This window comes from Sparus aurata, chromosome 9 (assembly GCF_900880675.1).
Source record: "Sparus aurata chromosome 9, fSpaAur1.1, whole genome shotgun sequence".
In the NCBI taxonomy this organism is placed as follows: Eukaryota; Metazoa; Chordata; class Actinopteri; order Spariformes; family Sparidae; genus Sparus; species Sparus aurata.
Window position 1 is genome coordinate 32,001,657 of NC_044195.1, and position 24,762 is coordinate 32,026,418.

The 24,762-nt window shown below is 42.4% G+C and overlaps 2 protein-coding genes across 2 annotated transcripts; both read right to left on the reverse strand.

Annotated features, from left to right (window-relative positions):
* Positions 1-1,745: 1,745 nt before the first annotated feature.
* cops8 (COP9 signalosome subunit 8) lies at positions 1,746-12,465 on the reverse strand. Its single transcript, XM_030429002.1, has 7 exons — positions 12,304-12,465; positions 11,548-11,618; positions 10,598-10,646; positions 9,120-9,252; positions 3,537-3,644; positions 3,299-3,361; positions 1,746-2,377 (listed from the first exon to the last, which is right to left on the reverse strand). The coding sequence occupies exons 1-7, from the start codon at positions 12,373-12,375 to the stop codon at positions 2,298-2,300; spliced, it is 576 nt and encodes a 191-aa protein (XP_030284862.1). The 5' UTR covers positions 12,376-12,465; the 3' UTR covers positions 1,746-2,297.
* Positions 5,957-9,085, reverse strand: LOC115588390 (E3 ubiquitin-protein ligase TRIM63). Its single transcript, XM_075488182.1, has one exon. It carries the CDS (start codon positions 7,433-7,435, stop codon positions 6,383-6,385), a length of 1,053 nt encoding a protein of 350 aa, XP_075344297.1. The 5' UTR covers positions 7,436-9,085; the 3' UTR covers positions 5,957-6,382.
* Positions 12,466-24,762: the final 12,297 nt, after the last annotated feature.

The window sequence follows — 24,762 nt, forward strand, 5'->3', positions numbered from 1 at the left end:
AATCACATCAAATGTCCGTCATTTCCCTTCAATGTCGAGCTACACCGCAGATCAAATAACTACAAAGTAAGTAAGCAGCGTGTTTCACATTCCTCTTCATAACAGGATGCAGTCGGGACAGAAAAAAACAAAACAAAATACAATAACCACCAGACTTTTATTTTGTAGAACTGATGAACAGCTGGCAGCCAGACACGCCTTTACAAAATAAAATGTCCACCACTTCTTTATGATGTTAATTAAAGCAAAATAGCATAAAGCAATTTCAGATCTCTGCATAAAAGGGCCGGGACTTCAAGGCGGATGTAACTGCAACTCTTTTAAATATCCAGAGCATTTAAGGTGAACATGTTTGAACCGAAACAGCTCTGAGTCACATTATGTGCTTTTGTGCTGTAACAGCATTAATGTGCTTCCTCGTGCATTATTAGATTCCCTAGTGTTGTAGAAAGTACCCAAAAGTCAAACTTGGGTAAGTAAAGGTGAAGGCACAGGTAAGGTAAAGGTAAAGGTTAAAACATAATACTAATAAAGTTAAATTTCACCAATATGAACAATTCTTATACGCGTATCTGATATTAAAAGTACCAAAACTACGACCAAAAGTAGATAACATATATTTATATGTATGAAAGCATAAAGTACAGTAACTAAGTAGATTTATTTAAGTATTATACTTTTATAATTTTGAAGCAGGCATTTTACTTGGAGCATTTCCATTTCCTGCTGCTTTGTGAATGTTGTACTTTTACTCCACTACACTCAATTTATAACTTCAGTTACTAGTTACTTTACTGATTACATTGCATCAAAGCCAATAATGCTAATTTTGATATTTTTATCGTCAATCAGGCTAAAAGAAGTGATTCTGATAATCAAAAAAAGCAGAATATCTGATTCAATATTTAATTTATATTTAATAAGTATTCTTTGATCCAATTATCTAATAAAATAATATACAGATGTGCTACTTTGGCTCTGAAACCTCATGAAACCTGCAAAATAACTAGTCACTAAGGTAGCCAAATAAATGCAGTGAAGTATAAAGTAGCAGAAAATATAGATACAGGCATCTCAAGAATGTAAGTACAGTACTAAATGTATTTAGCGGCTTTAATCATTGTAGTTTCCCGTGTGTGTGACTTGCGACTGGCCGATCACACCGAGACACGCTGACAACACGTCACCAGCACAACATGTTTTTCCAGGTACAGCCCAGACAGCATGTGCTCCTCTCTTACACTGCACATGTTTCTAAAAGTTGAAATGTTGATCCCAGGAACCAGTCGCTGCATGACTGATCCTCTTGTTTATCATTTCAGCAACAATGTCAACAAGGTAGAGCAGCCACACAGCCTGCATGAGGCCGTCTACAGATTTGGAGTCGTGTATATTTCTCTGCGTCACAGGTGAATTTCTCAGCAGTGTGGTTAGTCATATCGACAGCATAAGAATGCTTCACTAAGCTCTCAATGTTTAGATCTGTAGAATATGTCACAGATCGTCATTATTGATCCTTATTGAAGGCAAACTCCACGAAGAAAGATCTGGTGCCGCAGCAGAAATGCCGTCCCGTGTGGACAGACTCATGCACGTGTTTAATGGAGCCCAGGCACTGTTCTAATTCTCATGTGAGACAAATAGTGACGTGGTAAAACACCCGAAGGCCGAACATTATTATTCATCCTTGATTGAGCGCAGCCTGCCCTGTGAAGGCACTCTTGAATAAAAGAAATAGCACGGAATTAGAAACAGCAAAATATTTATTCACCAGTCAAAACATAAACTTCAAAATATGAGGTCTGAAATCCACACGTTGATGCATGCACGCCAAGACTTCTACAACCTGACAAATGAGTTTCAAGGCAACCTTTGCGTGCTGAAACAGAACGGACGTACTGTACATGCTAGTCTGCATTTGTGTTGTGAGCGAAGGGTTTGTTAGGTTGATAAAAACATACTGACAGCGATGGGAAACATAATTCCTGTAATACCTCCTTCAGAATCTGACCCATAATGAGACCAAGAGAGCTTAAAATAATATAATACAACAGTGCGTCTGAGAGATGACCAACGAATTAACAGGGGGAAGCTTTATATTAGTCATTGAACATAAATATGCAGGTGTTGGAGAAGAGCTTGCAGCTTTCATGCGAGATGGTGGGTGTGTTTTTTGGTACGTCTCTACGAGGGAGTGGGTCTTTGCAGGAAGGAGGAAGAGTCTATCCGAAACGTGTCTTCCCCCTCTGTACCAAGCAAGCGAAAAAGAAATGGGTGGCAGTGGTTGTGGAGGGTTATCAGTTCTCGAGGAAAGCCACGTAGTCGGTGAGTCTGGCCAACTGCTGCTCATTTGGAACCAATGAGACGGGGGGAGGATCTGTTGAGAGAGAGAGAGAGAGAGAGCGAGGGGAGAAAGAAACAGAGGAGAAGTTGAGTCAGACGGGGATTCCTCGTGCTGCCAAGTGCTATCGATCTTCTTGCATCTCCCCGGCTTCAGCTCGGCGGCCACAGCCCACGTGCCTCAGCTCAGAGAGACTCAGCAGGTCGCTGGTTTCAAGTGACCTCGCCGCCTCCCGCCTCCCCCGATCTGTTTAACAACACTACCTACAGAGTCTCCCCCATGAAACATGTGAGACATTCAGCCTAGAGATCATTACACACACTTTACATTTGAACCCAAGCAGAATGATTTCCTGTGTGAGATCAACTCTATGACCAAAATTACCAGGCAATGTTAAGGTGTGGAAAGGGGGGGGGGGCGGAAAAAGCCGACACGTGAGGATGGTTGGTGAGTGGGGTTAGCGTGTTGTGCAGGACATGTGTGCAGCAGATGCTTCAGCAGCATCGTCCGATGATTACAGAGCGGAGGACGGGCCGCGGCCTCCTCCTCCTCGACATTAATCTGTAGGTTTCTCTAATGAGATGCATCAATGCAGGGACTCTCTGGGCTCGAGGACGTGTGATGACGCGATTAAAAAAAAAACAACAAATTGATGAAATCAGGGAGCACAGGAGAAGAAGAGGAACAGATGGAGGCAAGTGCTGGAATTATGGCAACTGGATCAGAGTGATTTACCAAATCAGAACTCTCAAGAGATTCTAGGAAAATCTGAAATGTCAGCCATCTTTCATCCAGATTAAATTCACTCTTAAATCCCTGCTCTCAACATTTTTATGTGTGTAATAAAATCTAGGAGGAATAGTAACAAGACACTGGGTGCAGAGTTACTCATGAAGAGAGACAGAACAGGGGGTTGATGATGGGTATAAAAATTCAAAGAGCGACACTGCCACCTACCTGGCTTTTTGGGCATCACCATCCTGGTAGCAGGGTCGGCCTGCCAGCCCTGGCTCACCACACCTTTGGGCAAAGAAGGTGGGAAAGGAGAAGAAAATACCCTCGTCAGCAAAGTTTTTAAAGCTTATGTAATACAAATTGACCTCATTACGCCCCTGTGGAAACACTGCAATGCTACAGCTGTTCTTATTTTACTAGAAAACATTCCCTGGTTGAGGAGGTGTACATTCAATCTCACCTTTTACTGCCTCTTCCACGGAGTATCCCACAAAGGCAGCGAAGTCTTCTGCCCCGATGGAAGTGTACGCCTGGGCCACTAGACTGTACGCCCTCTGTCGCGTGCTCTCTGTGAAGGACACATGATATCAGACAGGTACATGTGGAGCACATGCTACAGCTGCGGTCTGCTTCTATTTAAAGTGCATACAGTGCACAGAAGCAGCAGCAGCTCACTCTGTAAATTTAACAAGGAATTGAAGAGTTAAGTTTCCTGTAAACACAGCTGCTAATTAGTAACAGTGCTGGAGGTTGTAAACTGTGAAGGACGATGAATCAACAGTGACGGGGCAGTTTGACTCTGCGGTGATCCTCACAGGTCACAGGTGATTTGGTAAAATGTCAAATGGATGCTCGAGGTCGACAGTAAAATTCAAGTCGTATGAAGTTTAAGAGTCCACCAAACATTTCTGGAGCTTCACAGCAGAGCAAGGTTGATGCCTTCGCCACAATTCATCATCAGCGCTTCATTTTATAACACAGGTTGTTCTGTTTGTGTCTGTAAATGTAGCACGAAGGACTCAGCTGAAGTAGCAGCTGGGGACTTGTTCTACAACATTACAATAAAACCTTGTGAAACGGCTCCATTCAGCTCGTCAAAGTCTCTGAAAGCCACGAGATCCCAAATTGATTTGAAAGGACTTTATTTACATCCTGAGCAGTTACAGTTAAGCTCCGGCTTGAAAGAGGGTGCAAACAATGTCTTCTCAAATCAGTTTGGGATCTCCGGTCTTCCAGAGAGGATATGGGGAGATAATGACTCTATTTCCATTATTGGGTGAACTTTTCTTTAAGGCTGGTAACTCTGTGTGTTTGAGTTTATGAAGTCACACAAATCACGAGCAACTCAACATCTCACAGAAGTCGGTTTGGGATTTAAATAAAATGAAGCTATTGTGAATTAAAGTCTGGTTTGTCTGCCTCTACGTTCCGTTAGCATCTGGATGTGTTCTGAACCAAATGGGGCATTTTGTTGTTACGAACTTTTTGATTTGATTGTGATTGTTTCTTCCATAATTAATAATAGATCTTGTTAATGAATCATGGACGCTGTGAGGTGCTTACACAACAAACCACTCGAGTCTTTATCGGCACGCACCGACTGACCCCATTTACCGGGCTCGACTTGACGTGGTGCTGCAGTGTGTGGAGATAACTTTAAGAGACCGGGCCGTCACTACAGCGCGGGGGCTACGTACACCGGCATGTATCTGCTGTTGCTCCTGTGGCTGTCACGTAAAAGCCTCGGGGTTGTGGCCTTTCAGGTTTTATAGCCTAGCAACGGTTCATGTGTACCAACAGTCGGCCCCCGGTCTGTTGCGGCGGTAACAATAACAAGCGGGATGAGAAAAGACAGCTGTGAGGGGAAGGCCGGAGATTTGTCAAGAGCACTTTCCCATTCGGCCGTCCAAGGAGCTTCCTGTTCTCCCTGTTATTGCACTCGTCTAAAAAGGAGGAAAAAAGGAGGAGAAACATTAACCTGGAAACTCAGTCAGGCTGTGTTTATGCATCCATTGTGTTTGAAGGTACTTAAGTTTTATTTTGGTCTGGTTTCAATCAAAGTTATGCTCGTGGAGTCATTTAGTTGTTCTTTAAGCACTGTGATGATTAAAGCAGACTTCTTTAATGGGGTGCTTACAGAGAAATATGGATGAGTTATGATTGTTTTGTCATTGAAACAGAACTAGAGAGGTTGTTTTCTCTCTCTAGTCAGTAGAAAACTGCCATCTGTTCAAACGTGAATCACTGATCACACTTAATAAAAACTGCTTCTGGTGTTGGAACAACTTTCCTGCACCTGGACTGGCTTCACATTGGAAAAGAAATGAGGTCTCTGAGCAAATGTTCCCTACACAGACAAGCAGGTCATCTGAAGGGGCTTTTTGTAATCCCCCCCCCCCCCCCCCCCCCTCACCCCCCACCTCCCACCTCCCAGGCAGTCGTGTATTTTTACCACTGGCCTCTTGACCGTTTGGAGATGACTCGTGTGGCAACTGGACCGGCCTTTCTCAGTTTGCCCTTCTGACACTGTGCAGTTGGGGTTGGAGCTGCTGAGCAAGACATCCATGAGTGTGAGGACGGGATATTTTATGGAGGAGAAACAGGATCTGGCCTGTCCTTTCCTGACGGGCTATTCCAGGGCCGCTATCATCTCTCACCCTCTCACCTTTTAAAAATAGCCCCCCACTCTTCACCGGCAAAGGCAAAGCAGACAGGACATGGCAAGGGCTTTTATTTTTAAATTCAGTATATTGCCAAGTAAGAGCAGCAGCAGACCGGGGGAGAATTTGATGGAAAGCCCCCGAACGAAACTCCATACGACCAAAATAATATCAGATCTTCGTTTGTTTTCTTTCTTTGTCGAGCAATAAAGCAAAAATGATGGTTAACTTCATGCAGCTTTATTCCACGTTCCAATAAAGACAGATTTGGGTGATTACAGGTAGATCAGCTGACCGCCAATTCAACAAAACCTTTAAACAATGTGAGAAAAATACATTTCTATAAGCTACATTTGAGGAAAATGATGTGTAATCAATCTTCAGACATTCCGTATTTACATTTATCTAGACCCATTTTCCATTCAAATGGCTTACAAGTACAAAAGTATAAAAACAAGTTACGAAAAAGTACGAATGAGACGTTGAATTTAAATATTGCACTGAAAGAAAGGGGCAAGCCATTTCAGCCCACATCCACCGTAACCTTACATTTCTTTCAACATCAGTCCCCGCCATGAACACTTGTGTCAAAAACCTTCAAAAGCACACATTAGATGATTTCCTACAAGTCCGTAAACACTTTTCATTATTCCTCCTCCTCCTCCTCTTCCTCCTCATCTTCTGCATCCTCAAACTCATCATCATCGACCATTCCAAAGTCCATTTTTGACAGGACTGTTTCAACGTGCTCTGTTGACAGAGTGAAGTGGTCCATCTTCTCGAAGCCTGGCTCTGGCCTCTCTTCCCCCAGCGAGCCTTTGGCTGCATCTTTGGTCTGCGTGATAAGGCCCTTGGAGGCTAACAGGAACTCAGCAGCACCACCCTGCTCCAACGCCCTCACAGCCGTATCTGTGAGCTCTGTACTCGACTGCAGTCGCTCACCGTAACGCTGGGCCAGCGCCCGCAGAGCTGCCACCTTTTCATCTTGTTCTTTACCGACCTGCTCAAGCAGAATGGTCTTGCGCTCCTCCAGGACAGCATACAACAGGTCAAAGCGTTCAGCTAGCCCTTGTTTAGCACGCTGAGCGTTGTCCTGCACGGCACGGCAGGCATCCTCCATCTGGTTGAGCAGAGCCTGCAGGCGGCCATTGCTAGCCACCAGGGTATCAATAGCATTACTCAGTTCACCTTTCTGAGCCTGGTAAATACTTGCTAAAGGCGCCACCTCACAGTCCTTATGCTGGCCAAACACTTTGCACATAGAGCAGGTGGGTACCTGGCAGGTCACACAATAGATGTTGATTTTCTCTTCCTCGTGTTCTTGGCACATCGGTTCTTTGCCTTCTTTAGGCTTCAGGGTGGTTTCTGGGCTTCCAGTGCCGCTGCCTTCCTGCTGCTGCTTGTAGATGTCGATGATATTTTCTACCAACAGGTTTCGCTGGAGCCCATGCACACCATGGCGGTCTAGCACAACCTCAAACCGGCAGGTAGGACAGCGAAAGACGCCACCAGAAAAGCGGTATGGGTTGCGTGAGTCGTAGAGGTCACTGGCACAGCTACGGCACAGGTTGTGCTGGCAGGGCAGGATGACCACAGGTTTGGTGAACATGTCCAGGCAGATGGGGCAGCTTAGCTGCTTCTCTAGGCTATCCATGGGGCTCGGGGGCCGAATGGTGGATCCTGTCCTCTGGACGTCCATAATGCAGAAGTCTTTGTCTACTATTAGACCAGTAAATGTCCTTATATTTCACAAGAGAAAACTAAAAGCTGGTTTCAAAGAGGCCAGAATCTGAACTCATCCCCAGTGTGTGCAGTTGCTGGTGAAATGCTGGTATCTATTCTGGTGGAGAGCTCGCAGCTCCGTCCTTTATACCAGCCCCTCACAGCTGGTGACACCCGATCCTTCCCACCAACCAGAGCACACATTCCTGCCGGCTTGCTGCCTTGGGATCTTTTCAAAGAATTGGCCCCCACCTACCCAGCGCTGCATGTGTCACATGTCCCAGTGGGCACTGTTTACCCTCCTGCAGTGATAGCGGTGGGCAGGCAGCGACAACCAGGGTCCATGTGACCGTCTCAGAGGAGGCAGCTCAGTCTCATGGTAAACAAGTCAATGTCAACATCCTGCAACTCGAGTGTTGTTTTGACTGTTTGATCTCCAGCATTTACCTAGAATGCTATTTGTTGACTACAGAAAACACAGTTACTTCATTGTTTTCATGTACTTTTGAAAACATAATTTTTTAACCAACGATATTAATCAAAAGAATATTGACAGTTTTGATGATTATGTTAATTACATAAGTCACTTGTTTTTTAGGAAAAAATATCAAACGTTCTTTGTTTCTCAAATTTGAAAATGCTCCTGCTTTTCTTTGTTTATTTATAAATGTATGTTGGGACTTTTGGACATTTTTAGACATTTTAAGATAATCAATTAGACTCTAATCATTTGTGACATCTGTTGGTTGTTATTTCTCTCATCTTAAAGGCTAAAGTTCATGGCCAGTAAGCAGTTGGGACTCGCCAGGTGCCTGTGATCCGATTTTTTTATATTGCAAAATGTTATTTTTGGTGCAAATAACGTAAATACCAAACTCAACATTATCATCATCATTTAGACAGTCTCTTTATGGGAAGTTTTGCTGCCTAAACAGCCTTTAAAACTCTTTTTAAAGGAGAACATTTTTGTATTTTGATTGAAACACACTCGATCTTTCCACGGCCACTATGAGGAAACTATCACACTCAAGTGTCTCATGACATAACTGTACGTCAGCATGCGCGGCTGATAAACACCAAGTAAACATGAGGTAGCAGCTATTCTTAAACTGTTACACAAGTGAACCGCCACATCACGCTGATGTCCAACGATCGTGAGCATTATGTAAATAATTTCAAACAGGGAGGTTTGATGTAAGAAGGTGACGTATGAAATCAAGTCACAACACAAACAATCAAATATTCAGCTTCATTATGAAAGATTATCAGTGCGTCTGAGTCCGTTAAGTTACATCTCATTCAAAGTATCGCGTTTCGTCCACCAGAATGAGCCTTCATCATACCTCCATGTTACACTGCTGTGATAAAAACAGCTAATTTCAGCGTTAATTTTCCAACATGTTACTTCTCCTGGGCTGCTGATTGCATCATAGCTAAAACTGTGCTCAGCTGGTGCCCCCTGCTGATTCCAACTCCACATCTTGCAGACGAAATGTAAATATTTAAATCACTTCAGAGCCCCTGCAGGACATGTTGCAACAGTTAAATGTGCAAGGCGTATAAATATTATCTCCAAGTGTTTTCATCATCTCGACAGCTAAATGGCATGTAAAGTAATCAGAGCGAAATGTCGGATTAGACGTGACTGTTGTTGTTGTTACCTCGAAGGGCTTCCATGACTGGGAGGATATTCTCTGACCACTGGAAAGCTGCGATGGACGTGTAGATCCCTGGAAAGTCTCGCTGCCAAATGCGCTGGCCGACGGCCCAAATAGCTGTTAATTCAGGGTTCGCCTGTACACAAGAAGTGGAGAAGCATCTCAAATATGTACAGCACGCTACACTTGACGAGGCAGCGGTTTCAATTCTACTATGAAGAGCAGTCACACCCAAATACTTCAGCTACTGAACACAGTGCTTCCATTTTGTCATGTGCATTTAAATACGGCAAATACTTTTATGTTTACAAAGTTATGTCTTTTTCTCATCTGTCAAGGAGTTATGAACTGATTACGATTAATCGTTATTTCACAGCTGAGGGTGTTTGGAGACAGCAGACAAAGAGGAGTGGAGTTCTTATCCAGCCCTCTATTTATAAAGTGTCAATCCGTTATGGATTTAAGAGTTTGACCGGAGCCACAAACTACCAGGAAGCAAGAGCTGCAATCAATCGTTCAGTTCATTTAACCAGAGAACGATGTGAACGTTGATGTTGCCGAAGGTTCTCAGTCATCCGGGTCATTGTAATTCTACGTACACCATTACAACCGGACGTTCAGTTTCCTGAAGATGTTTCACCTCTCATCCATGGTTTTGTATCGAAATACGGTTATTATACAATGAAGTTAAAGTATAGAGTAAAAAGACAGTATTAAGTTCAGAGGCAGCTTTAATCAATTGTTACGCCTGAAATGTGGACTTGACTCATTAAGTTAACAAAAAGACATTAAAAGATGGATAAATACAATAAGATAAAATATTTGTGGTGATTAAGAGCTCATAAATAAAATGTAAAGACTTATTAATAACATCTGAGGCCCAATATTTATAGAATTTAAGACGATTTAAGGAACTACAGGCTTTAAATCATGTTAAGTATTTGCACAGTAACATTTTGATTAGCCAAACATTTTCTTCATCATGATACTGCTGAAGGTGAAGGAGGTGAAGGTTTATGGAGTCAGAGAGGAGCAAGTCCTTGTCCTGGTCTCTATTTATAAAGTGGGAGGTTCCACCGCAAACATACTGAACCGCCTATTTATGTCTCCTTGTAGGAATTAGGGAATATAAACTTTGAGTTTCTTACAATATTATTATTATCATTGTCATTATTATATTTCTTATCGTACACTTGAAAGCCATAAACCATGTTGCAATACATATAGAAAACTCAAAATATTGCAATGTTAGTTGTTCCAAAATGTTTGTGCAGGCCGACTTCAGACTCTTCACACTTCTATTATCTACTGAGCTCATAAGTTTCAGTTTAGAATCAGGACATTAACATCACATGTTGATATGATGGTATTTGGAAACAAGCAAGAAATAGCAAGCAGTAGTCGGACATGACATTCATTACACAGAAATAGTTTTAGTGGCATTTCCTTAACAGCATCTACATATGCTTGGGCATGCTTACCGATTTTATTGCTTGGGGAGTCCGTTTCCAGAGATACCTGGCGTTATTCCTGTTGGATCCACATTAACAAGTTAGACAAGACAAATAATAAAGTTACGGGTGCAGTCAGCAACAGATCACAGCTAGGCAGCGAGTTCTCAGTGAGACTTCAGGTGCCACACATGTATTCATTACCTAAACCAAGGGTGTTATTTGTAAAGCCATCCATTTCAGTCAGCTATTGTGGGAACACGCTCACTCAAGGTATTACTATTTCTAGCAGCTAAAGGAGGTCGTGTCATTTCACTTCAAACAAGGCAGATGGATTATGGCTCTGAGGGACATTTAAATTATGATGAATTATGAAGCCTGACTGTATGTTTAAGCTGCAACACCTGCAAGAGGTGACCTTTAGAGCTATAACTGCTGATCAAGGTTTTACTTCTGGATATTATCTTTGGCTGTTGTTTTGCATGTGTGTAATAGAATAGTATAGAAATCCTTTCCTATAATTGTGAAGAATACGAGCACTACTCCTGATCAGTGCAGTACAGGAAGACACCATTACAAGTATAATTAAATATAAAACGCATAGGAACAAAAACAGCCACAGTACTCAAACATCTAGTGAACGTCTACAGCCGGATAATATGTGGAAAAACAGCATTGGAATACGTGGATTATGGCCCCAGAGTTGTTGCAGTATTTGAATGAATTTATGTGTATGCACAGCAATACATGTAAGAAACAAGGTTTGCACAGATGAGAGGTTAATACACAGTGGATTAAATGTAATATTGCATTAAAATATGAATATCACAGAAAACTGGAGAGAAAAAACATCATCCCAACTGTTTGTTTGGAAGCATGACAGCAGGATATTTTGCAAAATGTGGAGCATACAGCAGGTCCATGCCCCCATAATGACACAGAAACCTATAAACCACTGCAGACAGACAGACTTGACTTACATGTCATTGTGAAGTAGATAAAGCGACAGCAGCTGAGCGTAGACTTGAGGTGTTGCAATGCCCCCTGGAGCCTGTTAAAAATACATGCAGGTGTAACATTAAAGTTTGAAGCTGAAAATAAGAAGAAACACAAGCTTTTGTTGCTCCCATAAACAATCTGTGTCGCATATTTAAACGATTATTCGCTAATGAATAAGAGCTAACATACAGATTGTGCTGTTTTCGCCTGCCGGTTAGCTAGTATTATTATTTTCTGTAGCTCCTGCTAATGTAATAGCATCGATCCCAAACAAGATCACTAGCGTATATCTGTAATAGTTAACAGTCGGTCCTAATGTTAACTGACATACAGTGAGACGACCTGTGGAATGTTTATAAAACAACACAGAAGTGCTAGCTGTAGCTGTGTTTACCAACAGAACGAAGAGCTCTTAGCTAACTAGCTAGTATCTGCTACTAGCTGCAGTAACAGCACATAGATGCTAAATCTGCCAAAATAAAGATGATTCTCGGCTCATTTACGAGCGAACTCCTAATTCGCTTAATTCAACAGTGTTTAGAAGAGAAACTAGCGCCAGAGGAGTAAAGTCAGGCTAGCTTCTTAGCCACAATGTTAGCCTGAACTTATCATGAGCTAGCTAACTGTTAGCTAACTGTCAGAAACATTTAACTCTTCTACACATCCCTTTAGAGACAGGCAGCCTGCAAGACACTAATTACTGTTGGCACAATGATACGGAGCGACTCAACGCTTACCTCGAGCTCTTGAGCTTCACACTGCTCTAACAATTTATCATAATTTTCCTCCATAATCACAGCAGTAGGCATGTTGATGCCTAGCTGTTGCACCGGAAACGTTTTCTTCTTCGTCTGTGTAAAAGCAGTAGATGAGCAGCGCGTCAGAGGCGGTGCTGCCCCCAGGCGGAGGAAGCGCAAACGACAGATGTGACCTTTAACCACCACTTTAATAACGTTTTTGATAAATACAGTGAAGGAATAAATTAATGAAATTGATTAAATAATGAATTAAATTAAATTAAATTAGAAACACTTTTCCTTCCTCCTTAAATCCATGATTGATCCTCTGCTGCCTGCCGATGCTGGATTCCTCTGTTTTAATCCTGTTTGATCGCTCCATTTTCTTTTGATGTTGTTTACTATATAACTGCACTTTCCTCAGCCATTTCCAAATAAACATCTAGGCTCCACAGGCAGAGCTGTAACGTGCTTCCATTAGTTGTGTTTCTCCATGGCAACGTTTTAGTTGCCATGGAGAAACATCTGCATCCTCTTCTCATCTGGTCCCGAGCTTTAGGTCCTCACCCTCTTAATGTCTTTCAATGTAATGTTTTATTTAGCCATTTATTATACGTATTCATTTGTTCTTTCAAGAGTTTGATAGTATTCAGACGGTCCTTGAACACACCACCACCTCTTTCTCATAAACTTTAATTTGCCTCTCAAAATGTCGCAGTTCTTCAGATGTTTCTTCCAGATAATGCTCCACCTGCTGTTTGAAATGTCTTTGAAAATCACCCCACGATGCTCCAGTTTAACGATGTGCGCCTTCTGTCTCCTCCTGGTTACACATTAAAACATGAACAGTCATTTTAAAGTGTTGGAATCTCTGCAGGCAGCACGAGAGAACATGTTGCAGCGAGTGCAGCGCACTTAAATACAAATGTGGGGTGAATTTAATCAACTTTATTTGAGTATTTTGATCTTACGCACCTTTATTCACCCACTGCACGACAACTCAGAGGCAAATACAACATACGCATGAATGCAGCAATGATATCACAACAAAAATCCATGCATATTTTATATTCTATTGCAGAATGGTGATAATTTATTGGCTTAAAACAACACAGTTAAATAAAAAGAATCACATTATTTTAAGTTTCAGTCTTTTGTTTGTCTCATATATGATCCACTGTACTTTCAGTGATACCAAAAAAAGCTTCTCCCAATGATAATAACACCTCGTGCAACCATCTCAGTTATGACCCGTCTGACCCGATGCAGCCTGGTCGAATCAAATCAAATCAATTCTATTCATAGAGCCCCAAATTACAATCACAAATTCACACTAAGACCCTCGATTTGAGTGAGGAAAAAACTGCTATATCGAGGAACAAAAACCAGAACCTTTTAACAGGAATAATAAAAAAGATGATAGAAACTTAACGTGCAGTAGATGTTGCAGAAAAGAACAACACAATTCTAGTTTACCAATTTCATTGACAGAAAATCTGATACAAGGATATTAGATTAAATATATTTGATCTTAATTACTTTTTAATCAGATGTAGGAGTTTGGTGTAAACCTCTGATAATCATTCAATAAGAAAATATCAACGTCTGAATCATGTTGACATTGCATCACTTCATTTATGGTCCCTATAAGCAGTTAAGTTGGAATAATTATAATGATTTCAATCATATTAAAGAAATATTGTTCATGTTACCACAGCAAGTGTTTTACATGTATACAATAAAGAATCTCTGCTTCTAAAACTACATTTTATGAGCCGAGAAATTCAAAATAGAAATTCAAAAGTGGCTTCAGTCACAGTGACACAGTAATTTCACCATGTGGGAAATATTTTTGATGTGTCTATCAGAATCAGAGCTCCAACTCGACAACTCCAACAAACTGTGTGCTTTTAGGCGCTGGTGGTGGTGGTGGCTCAGTCCGAGCTCCCGCTGTGAAAAGCAACATGCAGCCTGAGGAGCTCTCAAACCATTTCTGCACTTCAAAAAGCCTCAATCCACCTGAAGAGAATTGCTCCTGGAACCTGCCGCGCCTGTTCAGCCACAACAAGAAGGAAAAAGCTGTTAGAAATAAATTCTTCAAACACTCCAACATTCAACCTGAGGAAGCCAGATTGAGTCATTAGGCATCGTTTGCAAATGGGACGTCTTGTGAAGCAAAGTTTTATTAAAATAACCCACGTGATCTACTGACAGCACTGTGAGGGAACCGTAGGAGTGTTGCACATATTTCTGCAATGACTCGAGTCGTCCACTTGCGAGCAGTGTCGCTCAGTTCTGCAGCTCCTCGACCTCCCCGCGCTGCAGACCATCGATTGTCTCACACTGTAAACTAAAAATAGCATCAAAGAGTTTAGAAAGAGGAGACAATAGTTCTGATTTCCTGCAGACTTTGTGAACCATCCAGTCTTACATTCTCTTATCTTCCCATTTTTTTTTATCGGATTCTTCATCTCGTGCTTGAGATAATCGAGTTGACGCTCTGGTCACAATCTCGGTTAATCAAAGTGTGTTTAGAGCAGAATCCCTGTTGTGATGTCGTCCCGATGCAGAAAGGAGGATCAGAGGGATGCAAAGCAGAAACAGTTTAAAAAATCCTGAAACAGAATAGACACACGAGCCAATCAAACATTAATGCACGAACATATCGGTGGATTTCGTAGCCGTGCAGGAGTCGTGAGCGGCCTACAATGGAGGGATGATCACGAGTTTATAAAAACAGCCATTTCAGGGAGACAAATCCTCGGATTTTCCTCCTAAAGCCTCCGTTCTTCTCAGCCTGCCTGCAGGGTGGCGATAGAGGAGACAGAATAAATCCAGCTGTACATGTAAATAACAAACACACATCTCTAATACGCAGATTTTTGTATTCACACAGCCTCTCCTGCTGCAGATGCATGTGAGCGTTTAGCCTCTACAGTCTGCAGCATCAATGGGATTCATACCGAGTCATCCTTTACAGAAACCGCTCCCCCCTCAGGTCTTCCCCTTCCCGCGGGACAGCTCTCAGTTTAAAGCTCGCTCGCGGTTCATTCTGTACACATGAACAAGTCTGTTGTGTGAGTTTCAGAGCGGGAGAATGAGTTCATTAGAACAACCAAGCAAATGTTGACACACAGAGAGAGAGAGAGAAAACAGAGAGCAGCGAACACAAACAGATTTTTAGGGAGCGGTGAAGGAAAATGCAGCCTAATAAAAACCCCCATGTAGAAGAAGTGTGGTCATTAATGATATGGAGCTGTGATGCGGCTCGTTCTATGTATAGCTGACGGTGTTCTCTGATCTCTGAATATGTAAATAGAGTTTGCTGCAGAGGTGTCAAACTCAATTTTTATCAGCGTTGTGTTTCCCCTCAGAGGGCTGATTGTGAATGTACGACGGTGGAGACGAATCTACTTGATTTCATATTACATAATTAACGAGCTCCCTGACTTGGTCTTTGCTGACACGCTGACTCTGCGAACAGCCTGTTTTCTGGTTAAACGTCTTTGCATATCTTCTGAAAAAGACTTTGAAGATCGGACGGTTTCTACGGCCTCAGCAGCGCTCGTATCACTGCTGCTGCGGTTTGTGTCGACGTCGCAGATTGTCGGGCTGTCTGTTTCTTTTCTTGGTGGCTAAAGTTAGCACGTCTCTGTGTTTGGAGTCAAAGTGTCGACTACCACCGCCTCCTGACAAAGAAGTGATACCAGCTTGACTCCATGAAGCACAAACATGTATTTGTGTTCCCGTCTCTCATTGAATTTATACTCTTCTTGGACATTTTGCTTGGCTGCTACTTCTATCTACAGGGTTCGTACGGGTGCTTGAAATCCTTGAAAGTGCTTGAATTACAATGTTGTGTTTTCAAGGTTTTCAAGGATTTTAGTTTAAATGCTTGAAAGTGCTTGACATTATAACTCTGTGTCTTTCACAAAATTGGGATCAGACTGGATAATTAATTTCTGAAGTTTTTGCTATTATAGAATATAATTTGAGATGTTTACAGCACAATACAATGTACATAATTGTGATAAAAAGTGAAGAAAAAAATCATAAGTATATATATTCCTTTAGATACATATTTTACCGCAATTTACAGCAATAATGTGCTGGAAAATCTTAAAAATGACCCTTAAAAGTGCTTGAAAAGTGCTTGAATTTGACCTTGAAAAATGTGTACGAACCCTGTATCTAGCTTATACTGAGAGCAGCTGGATAACAGCGGTGTATTTTTTTTTAAAAACTCATGTGAACCAGACTTATGTTAGGGTTCCCCATCTTCAATCACCACAACACAAAATTGCCATCTATCATTTAATGAAAATGGCCTCAACGTTGAGAGTAACAAAGAACTTTTGACCGTCACAATCTCATCACTTCGTCCTCCAACTCTTGAGCCAAATTTGAAGAAATCCCCCATCGAGGTGTACTTGAGATAGACAAATCACATTGACAAGAATCAGACGGACAGACGGACAACTGGAAAACATTTGTCATTTACAGCAAGCAGTTGATTTTTCTCCTGCTAAGAATAACAAACCAAAACCCACACCTACTGTCTGATCGGGTTGTGATTTCCTGCCACCACACAAAAAGTTGAAAGCCACAAAGCGTGTTTCTGACAGGACAGCTGTGCCACAAACACAATATATAGAATATGATGCATTGCTGTAGATTAAACCAGCCAACAGAACATAAAGGAGTTAAAATGAAACATCTACAGATATTAAAAACACCAGAGAACGTCCATCCTTTCACTGAAGCAGGGATTGAACGCAGGACTTATAACTTTAAAGATCTGAACATGTAGGATGTGAATACTTCCTCCGCCTCTGGTTTTAACGAACAAAGAACAGCAGCTCGTTCTATTCATCCTGCTTCCACTCATTTGTCTCGGCCCAGCTCGATTCATTAGACCTGCGCAGAATATCGCTCCTAAATTGAGACAGAACACGATGTCGACTCTTTTCCAGATAATCCATCCGTCATCACTTAAACCAGACGCACCTAACCCCCCTTTTCCCCACACAAGGTAACGTCATAATTGACTTCCACCCATTGACTTTGTGACCAAACACCAGGCGAGGGCTCCAAGCTCTGGAAGCTGCGTTAACAAATATTATTGATTCATCCGATTGGTTTACTTCTGCTCGCTTTAAATCATCCGCCTGTTGTAAATCACAGGCTGACTGCTGCTCCCGGCTGAGAGGAAACCTGCTCTCGTGTTTTAGACAGAGCGACTCATTTTGTTTGTGTAAAGATGAGGTCAAACGCTGCGTTGTCACTTTACATCCGCCGCTGAGGTCATCTCAATCTAACACGCATTACTGCAGCCGTCCGTCTCCACATTTTCAGTGTTAGAGATGTTTTCTGAGACGCTGCCTGGCGGGTGAAAGGGTGGAGGAGAAGAGGAAGAGGGGGGAGGATAAACAAAAAAACAGGCAGATGCACTAAACAGCTTATTTTTTATTCATAAGAAGACGAGAGGAAATTGTTTTGTTCTGTCTTTTTGTGTGCATGCATTGAAAGTGATACCAGGGCCCGAGGTCCTTAAATCTCAAGTTTATACCTCAACGCTTGTATAATTTAGATTCTAACAAGGACAAGAGTGTTTTATTGAAGAGTTTTCTTCTGAATTAATAAAAGTATTCTGCTTTACTCTCTCTCTCTCTCTCTTTGTTTCCCCGCGGCTGTCACCTACACCTGTCAGAAAACTAAATATATCCGCACCTCAGAGAAAAACAGGATGCTGCCGGAGGGATTTCTGATTTTCTGTGGTGGGGCCGTGACGTAGGAGCGTGCTCCAGGGTGTCTCAGTACATCGAGGGGCCTGTTGCCATGAAAAACACAGTTAAAGTGCCCTCTTTGACGCCCCAATGGTAGATAAAACTTAATAAAGTGCCCTGTAGGGAGCCCTTCCCCTGTAAATAAATCAGAAATCATCTTTGGGAAAAATTTGACTGTTTTTAGTTTGGAGCAGTTCTGCAGAGGTCGATCCAGATGTTTCGGCTTCACCTCTCGAGGATCTGTCGTCCATCTTTACATCAACGGGTGGAGGAAAGTGAAACGCTGCTGTTCAGCCTGGTGTTGAGTTGCTGTCTCACCAATTTTGCACATTAGAGTTGCATTGTGGGAAATGTAGGCGACAGGTGATAAACAGGAAGAAGAACACCTGGATTAAAAACGATGATATCTCTGGATCTGCTGCAGTGATTCTGATTATCTCATTATAAATTGTCCATACTGAGTCCAACAGTGTGATCGGAGCCTGGTGCCTACACTACCCACAATGCACCTCACTGGAGGCCGTCTATCAGATTATGCAGCTTCCTCAGTAGCTACAAAAGACTTTATTCACATGTGCAGTCGTACTCCTGAAGACCTGTAAACACACTTAATGTGTAAAATTAGTGGACTTGCTTCACTTTCCTTAGTGGATCCTTTAAACTGGTAAAGATGTTTACTTCTCCTCGATCCTCGCTGCCCGGTAGCTGGTGTGTTTCCCAGGGTTTTTCCCATGAATGAAATCCAAAATGAAGCTCGCCTCGGCTAAATCTTATTTCACTCTGGCACAACCCCCGAACTCCTTTGATCCTCCAGTTTGTTGTGTTCTCTCGCCAAGAAGCGGCGCCGCTCATCGCCGTTCGAGTTCTCTCTAAGAGGTGAAAATCACAGATGGTGGGCGGCTGCATGTCAACATCTTTGTGATATTCCCATAAGCGATGGAACGATGCAGTATTTATGATCTGTGTGTGTGTGTGTGTGTGTTGTGAAAGATCTGTGCAGTTTAGACAAACACACCTACAAACAATGAACACATCTGAATAATTCACACGTCGGCGCCTCGCACTTCAATCTTCTCAGTTATCTCCTCTCAGTTGTCAACACTCGTCTGTTTGGGTCGATCTCTAGTGGAGCTGGTGTAAGTGCAGCTTCACATTCGCTTTTAATTTGTCCAACACAGACTTTAAGTGTGTAGTCGAGGCTGTAGAGACAACCGAGAGCTGTGAATGTGAAAATCTCACAAGTCAAAAGTTTACATTTTTCCATTATTCCGTATTTTCCAGAGGTGGCAAACGTCCACACAGCCTTTCCTCCAGTAGAGGTTTAGGCCTTGTCCACATGTACCAAAACAATTTTTTTTTTCTCCGTCTTCCTCGGCATCGTTTCAAGAATAACTGCATCCAGACGGATCCACTGAAAACGACTCAAAACGCTGTAGTTCATATTCCAGGCCTATAGGTGGCGCTTGAAACTCACCAAAAACGGAGAAGAAGAGACGGAGCATGCGCATAAAGCTCGCGAGCTGTAATGAAACAGTAGAGGTGGATTTCATTGTTCAATGTCGAGATTCAGTTACCGTCGGTCAGTTCGGCTGGATGACTCGTTCATGTAGTTCGTTCGATCGTTCGTCTGTTCAGTCGCACTTCCGGTACAATGTCGTTCAGCGGTGAATCACGTAACAAACAGTTCTCAGCTCCTCGTTCTCAAACAATCGCGCTAACGGTCAACATAACACTGTAGTTCATGGCCAATACATAGCTGCAACTTCATGATTATGTGTGCTTTTAGAGAACACGACAGTTAGCAGGTAACAGCTAAAGCCGACTAGCCAAGACCGCGTGACTGACTGAACGAGAATTACAGGAGAGGAATCAGTAACCGAACGAGAACGAGAGCTACGAACGAAATGATTTTTTATTATTTTTTTTCATGGAAACGGTTGCTATGCATTCCTGTTTCTCATTGGCTAAAATTCGACGGCAGTGTCCTAGACCCAGCATACGATTGGCTGGCTCTCAGTCCTCCTCACCACTCTGATAACTAAACAGTGAACAACACAGCGACTAGTCTGGGAGAACGAACAAACGAACGAGAGACAGAAGTGAAATGGGGAATCAGGTCAGTTCGTTCACGTTAAAGAGTTGTTCGTTCGAACTGATTTGTTCGCGACCAAGCCATCACTAACAAACAGACAGTAAATGGAGACACCAAACACAACAAGAAGAAGACGAGAATGGCTAGAGCAATGAAACCAGAATCGTTTTTGTGGACCGATAATGAGGTCGAACTGCTGCTGCGACTCACACTTGACTACAAGGCGAGTAAGTTGCAAGAAACACGAACACAAGCATGTAGTCCGCCATTGTTGTTGTTGTTGTTATGAGACGTTGCGGGGTTCAGAAGTCGAAGGCTAGAGGTCGAGGGGCGGGGCGATGGCAGCATCGTTTCGGAAAGTATGCGGATTCGCGGCCCACACCAAAAAAGGTCACTGTGTTTACAGGATCCGTGTGGACGATCGGCCAAAACAATCCAAAAAAATGTGCGTTTACACAAAAGAGCGTTTCCGTGTGGATGTGCTCTCAGATACTTGTGTGGAAACAGACTGATTCAGTACTGATTCAACTTCTTTACTCCAGCAAAATATTAATATATTGAAGGAAGAATCAGTAGGATTTCTCCCAGCTGTTCCTGAACGCACCACAAAGATAGTACGTTGCTGAGTCTCATCCCCAGGACGTCTAATAGGCACATTTTCTGTTGGTAACTCATTGTCGGTTTAACTCTTCTCATAATAATCGTTGAAAATTAAAAATATATCAGCAGACATCATCTGGCAGGCTTGAAGGGAGAAACTGAAAATGGCCGTGTTGTTCACAGCAGCTGAGTTCAGGATGATGAAACTCGCTGTGGGGAGACGACGCAGCTACAAAGCACAGTCGGCCTGCAGCTCGGCGCCCTGCTGTGCTCGTTGCATCGCCCCAGCCTCATTCCCATTGTTTTATCCAATTTCTCCAATTTCATTCTCTTTGCTTCTAATTATAACGGAATCGGCAGAACAACAGAACGGATGCTTTTCTTCATGGAGGCGTTAATGACGTCTAATAACGGAACAGAAGCACGTGGAGGGAAAACAACACACGTTCTTGTTGACGTCCTGCTGCTTCTATAGAAGTGCGAACATTCAGCTTTTTCCATATGTTCTAATAATCAGGCGTTGGGAGTAATGGAACATGTAACAGATTACATGAGTAGAATTTAAATAAAGGTAACTGTTTTCCCTTAAAGTTACAGAAAAAATTCTGTTTTATGTATCGCTAAAAGTCAAATTGCCCTTTCTTTTCTCTTTATTTGGGTATATTCGGTGTCTTTGTAATACAAAAGTAATAAAGTAATCAAGTTACATTTAAAGGAGAACTATCACGTTTTATCCTGTCCTTCCTTTCTCTCTCTTCAGTGTTTTGTTTTTGTTCTTGTGCATGTAAAAGGTCCTGAAAGGTAAAAAAGTTAAAGTCTGCACCAACTGAAGCTCCTTTCTCCCACAGAAAACACTGCTCCTGAACGCCTCATCTGTAGTCCCTCCTTTATTTCTGTGACTTTGTGACATCACACTATGTCACCATGTCACACATTTTTTATAATTTATGCCTAGAAGCTAGTCTGGAGCTCCAGGACTTGATTTAGCACAGCTGCTCTGTTGTTGTTAGAGACGCTGACTCAGGCGTGTGTGAGCTGACCAATCAGAGCAGAGGGAGGGGCCTTAAAGAGACAGGAGACCTAAAACAGTGTTTCAGACTGAGAATACTGATGTGTTTTTTGAGCATTACAGCATCTAAACCTGTTCTGGTATTATGAACCTGAAAATGAGCAGAAGATGTCGCCTTTAAAACTGTGATAATTAGATTAGGTTACTAACTACATTATTTAGTATTTAGTGAGTGTATCTGAATACATTTTAAAGCAGATTATGGGCAGGGTGGAGAGCCACCCTGCCCATAATCATCTACAACTGATTCTTTTCCAGCAGAAGCGACATGTTCTTTTTTAACAGTACGTCCATCAAAGCATTTTCAGTGTCTGTGCATGATATTTTGATTTTTGCACATTTACTGCACAACATATAAATGAACTCACTTACAGGCGACATGTTGATGCTGCGTGTTGACACAGGTTCACTCACATTCTCTCTTCAAATGGTTAACGGCTGCATTTCCACAAGGCTTTTATGCAAAGCACTTTACAATCTGCCTCATCCACACATTTAAATGACCCGTTTACTGTTTGTGTCATTTAAATATCATATAGATTCAGAGCAGAGATACCTGAGAGCACGTAAACGCACTCAGCTGTAGGAGCTGACACACACGCTGTGGGTTCGCTTGTGGAGGACACGCACACACATTTTATGCAGCTTTATTTCAAAGACTAAAACACACACACACGCAGACACACACACACGGCAGCCAACGCATGCACACTCAAACTATTTGTGAAGCTCTCAGCTCTCACAGAAGGCCGGCTGTGCTCGATTTAATGTGATAGTGACCTGAAAACTGCACTGACGAGACATGTACGGACACACCGACACACACACACACACACACACACACACACACACGCACACACACACACGCACACACACTTCATCTGCCTGTTTATTACAGATCAGCCTTCTGGGTCTGTGCTAACAAAGCTTTCTAAAAATAAGAGACGCTCCTCACCGTCTGGTTTCGGACAACAGACTTAAAGAATGTGAGCAGATTTGTTTCTTCTGGTCTGCTGGACGAGAAACTTCACAAAGTGTTTGGATCAGAAACGCGTTCCAGCAGAGATTTCTTTATTTCATTACTGTTCTTATGCAGCAAATGTGATTCAGCTGAATTATGGTTATAAAAATGATCTGATTTTCTTTGATCTGTGTCAAAAAGATATTCAAGGCTTTTTTTTACATTTATTATCATCAAGTTTTGGACAAATAAAAGCTGCAATCTGTTTTAATTAAGTCAAATCTTAAAGTTGTGAACTAGTTTAGAAGCTGCTGGTGACGTTCATGTGATTATCAGGACGCTGACCTGACACTGCTCCTCCTTCTGCCCCTCTCTCTCCTCCTCCTCCTCATCTTTCTTCTTCCTCTTCTTCTCTCTTTCCTTCTCCTCTTACTTCTTCTTCTTCCTTTCTCTTCTTCGTCTCTCTTTCCTTCTTCTTCTTCTTCTTCTTCTACCTCTCTACCCTTCTCCCCTTATTTCTTCTTCCTCTCTCTTTCCTTCTCCTCTTCCTCTTCCTCCTCCTTCTTCTTCTTCCTCTCTCTTTCCTTCTCCTCTTCCTCTTCCTCCTCCTTCTTCTTCTTCCTCTCTCTTTCCTTCTCCTCCTCCTCCTCCTTCTTCTTCCTCTCTCTTTCCTTCTCCTCCTCCTCCTTCTTCTTCTTCTTCCTCTCTCTTTCCTTCTCCTCTTCCTCCTTCTCCTTTTTCTTCCCCTCTCTTTCCTTCTTCTTCTCCCCCTTCCCACCCTTCTACTTTGACCCACCTTCCCCCTCTTCTCTTCCTCCCTGTGTTTTTCTCTTTCTCTACATTCATTCAGTTGAAACTTACACCTGACAGATATTTTACAGGATGATTTTAGTATTTGTTGGCTCTTCAAAATAAACATCCACCACCTCGAGGCCAAATAATGGATTCAGTATTTCCAAATAAAATTGTAATACTAGATTTCAAACATGTGTATCTCCTCGGAGGGAAATAAAATGATAAAATGACCGAAAATATAAATTAAACAGTTAACTGGTTGAGTAAACGGAGATGGAGGGAGGTGGGGTTGTGTTGGGGGGACCTGGACTCCTTCAGGACGATCCTGTCTCCGGCCCTGCTTGTTGAAAACACAGCTGAGCTAATCTTAAATGTAGATAAAGTAAAGTTAGCGTCTCAGGTGTCTCCAACACTAACAGACGATGACAGGTAACGATGTCGCTCCCTCAAAACTGCAGCCGACTACTCTTTGCACTCATGCAGTCATAAATCAGAAGAGACAGAACAGAGAGGTGAACTCTGTCTGAAGTTACTGCAGGTGTGAGAGCGTGATGATAAACTGACTCTACAGTGTTTTGCACTATAAAAGCCGACCTCACTCACTGCAGGGCTGCCGGTACAGTAACAACCACCGCGTTGAATATAAAACTAAAGATGCATCGATGTACTGAATGCTTAGTGTCTCTGAGGGAGCCGCAGAAGACGTGCTGGGAAACAATCAGACTTGTTTCATTACATGCTTTTGTTTTTATCTCAATATAAATAATACAGCATATCGTAAAATTGTAATGTATATTCAATGGAGATTATTTTAGTCCTCAGAGGAGGAGGAGTCTGTTTTCTTCGCATGTTGTATCTTTCTGACTGCACCGAGCCGACCGGAAAACATTATTTGTCGCAGGGATCAAACAAGGCACAAAATGCAAAGTTTTAGCCAAATGTTAACGAGGAATCCTGGAGGTTTATCGTTACATTTCTGGATTTGCGAGCTCATGCGAGAACCAATCCTGTCAGGCTTCTAGTTTGACGTAGCGTGCGAGGAACAGCAGCTGTCTGAAGTGTTTTTCTTTTCATGGAGAGTTTGATTCACCAGTTGGTTCTGCTGGTGGGACGCTCTCCCCTCGCTGCTGATCTGACTGATTGAAGTAAGCCGCTG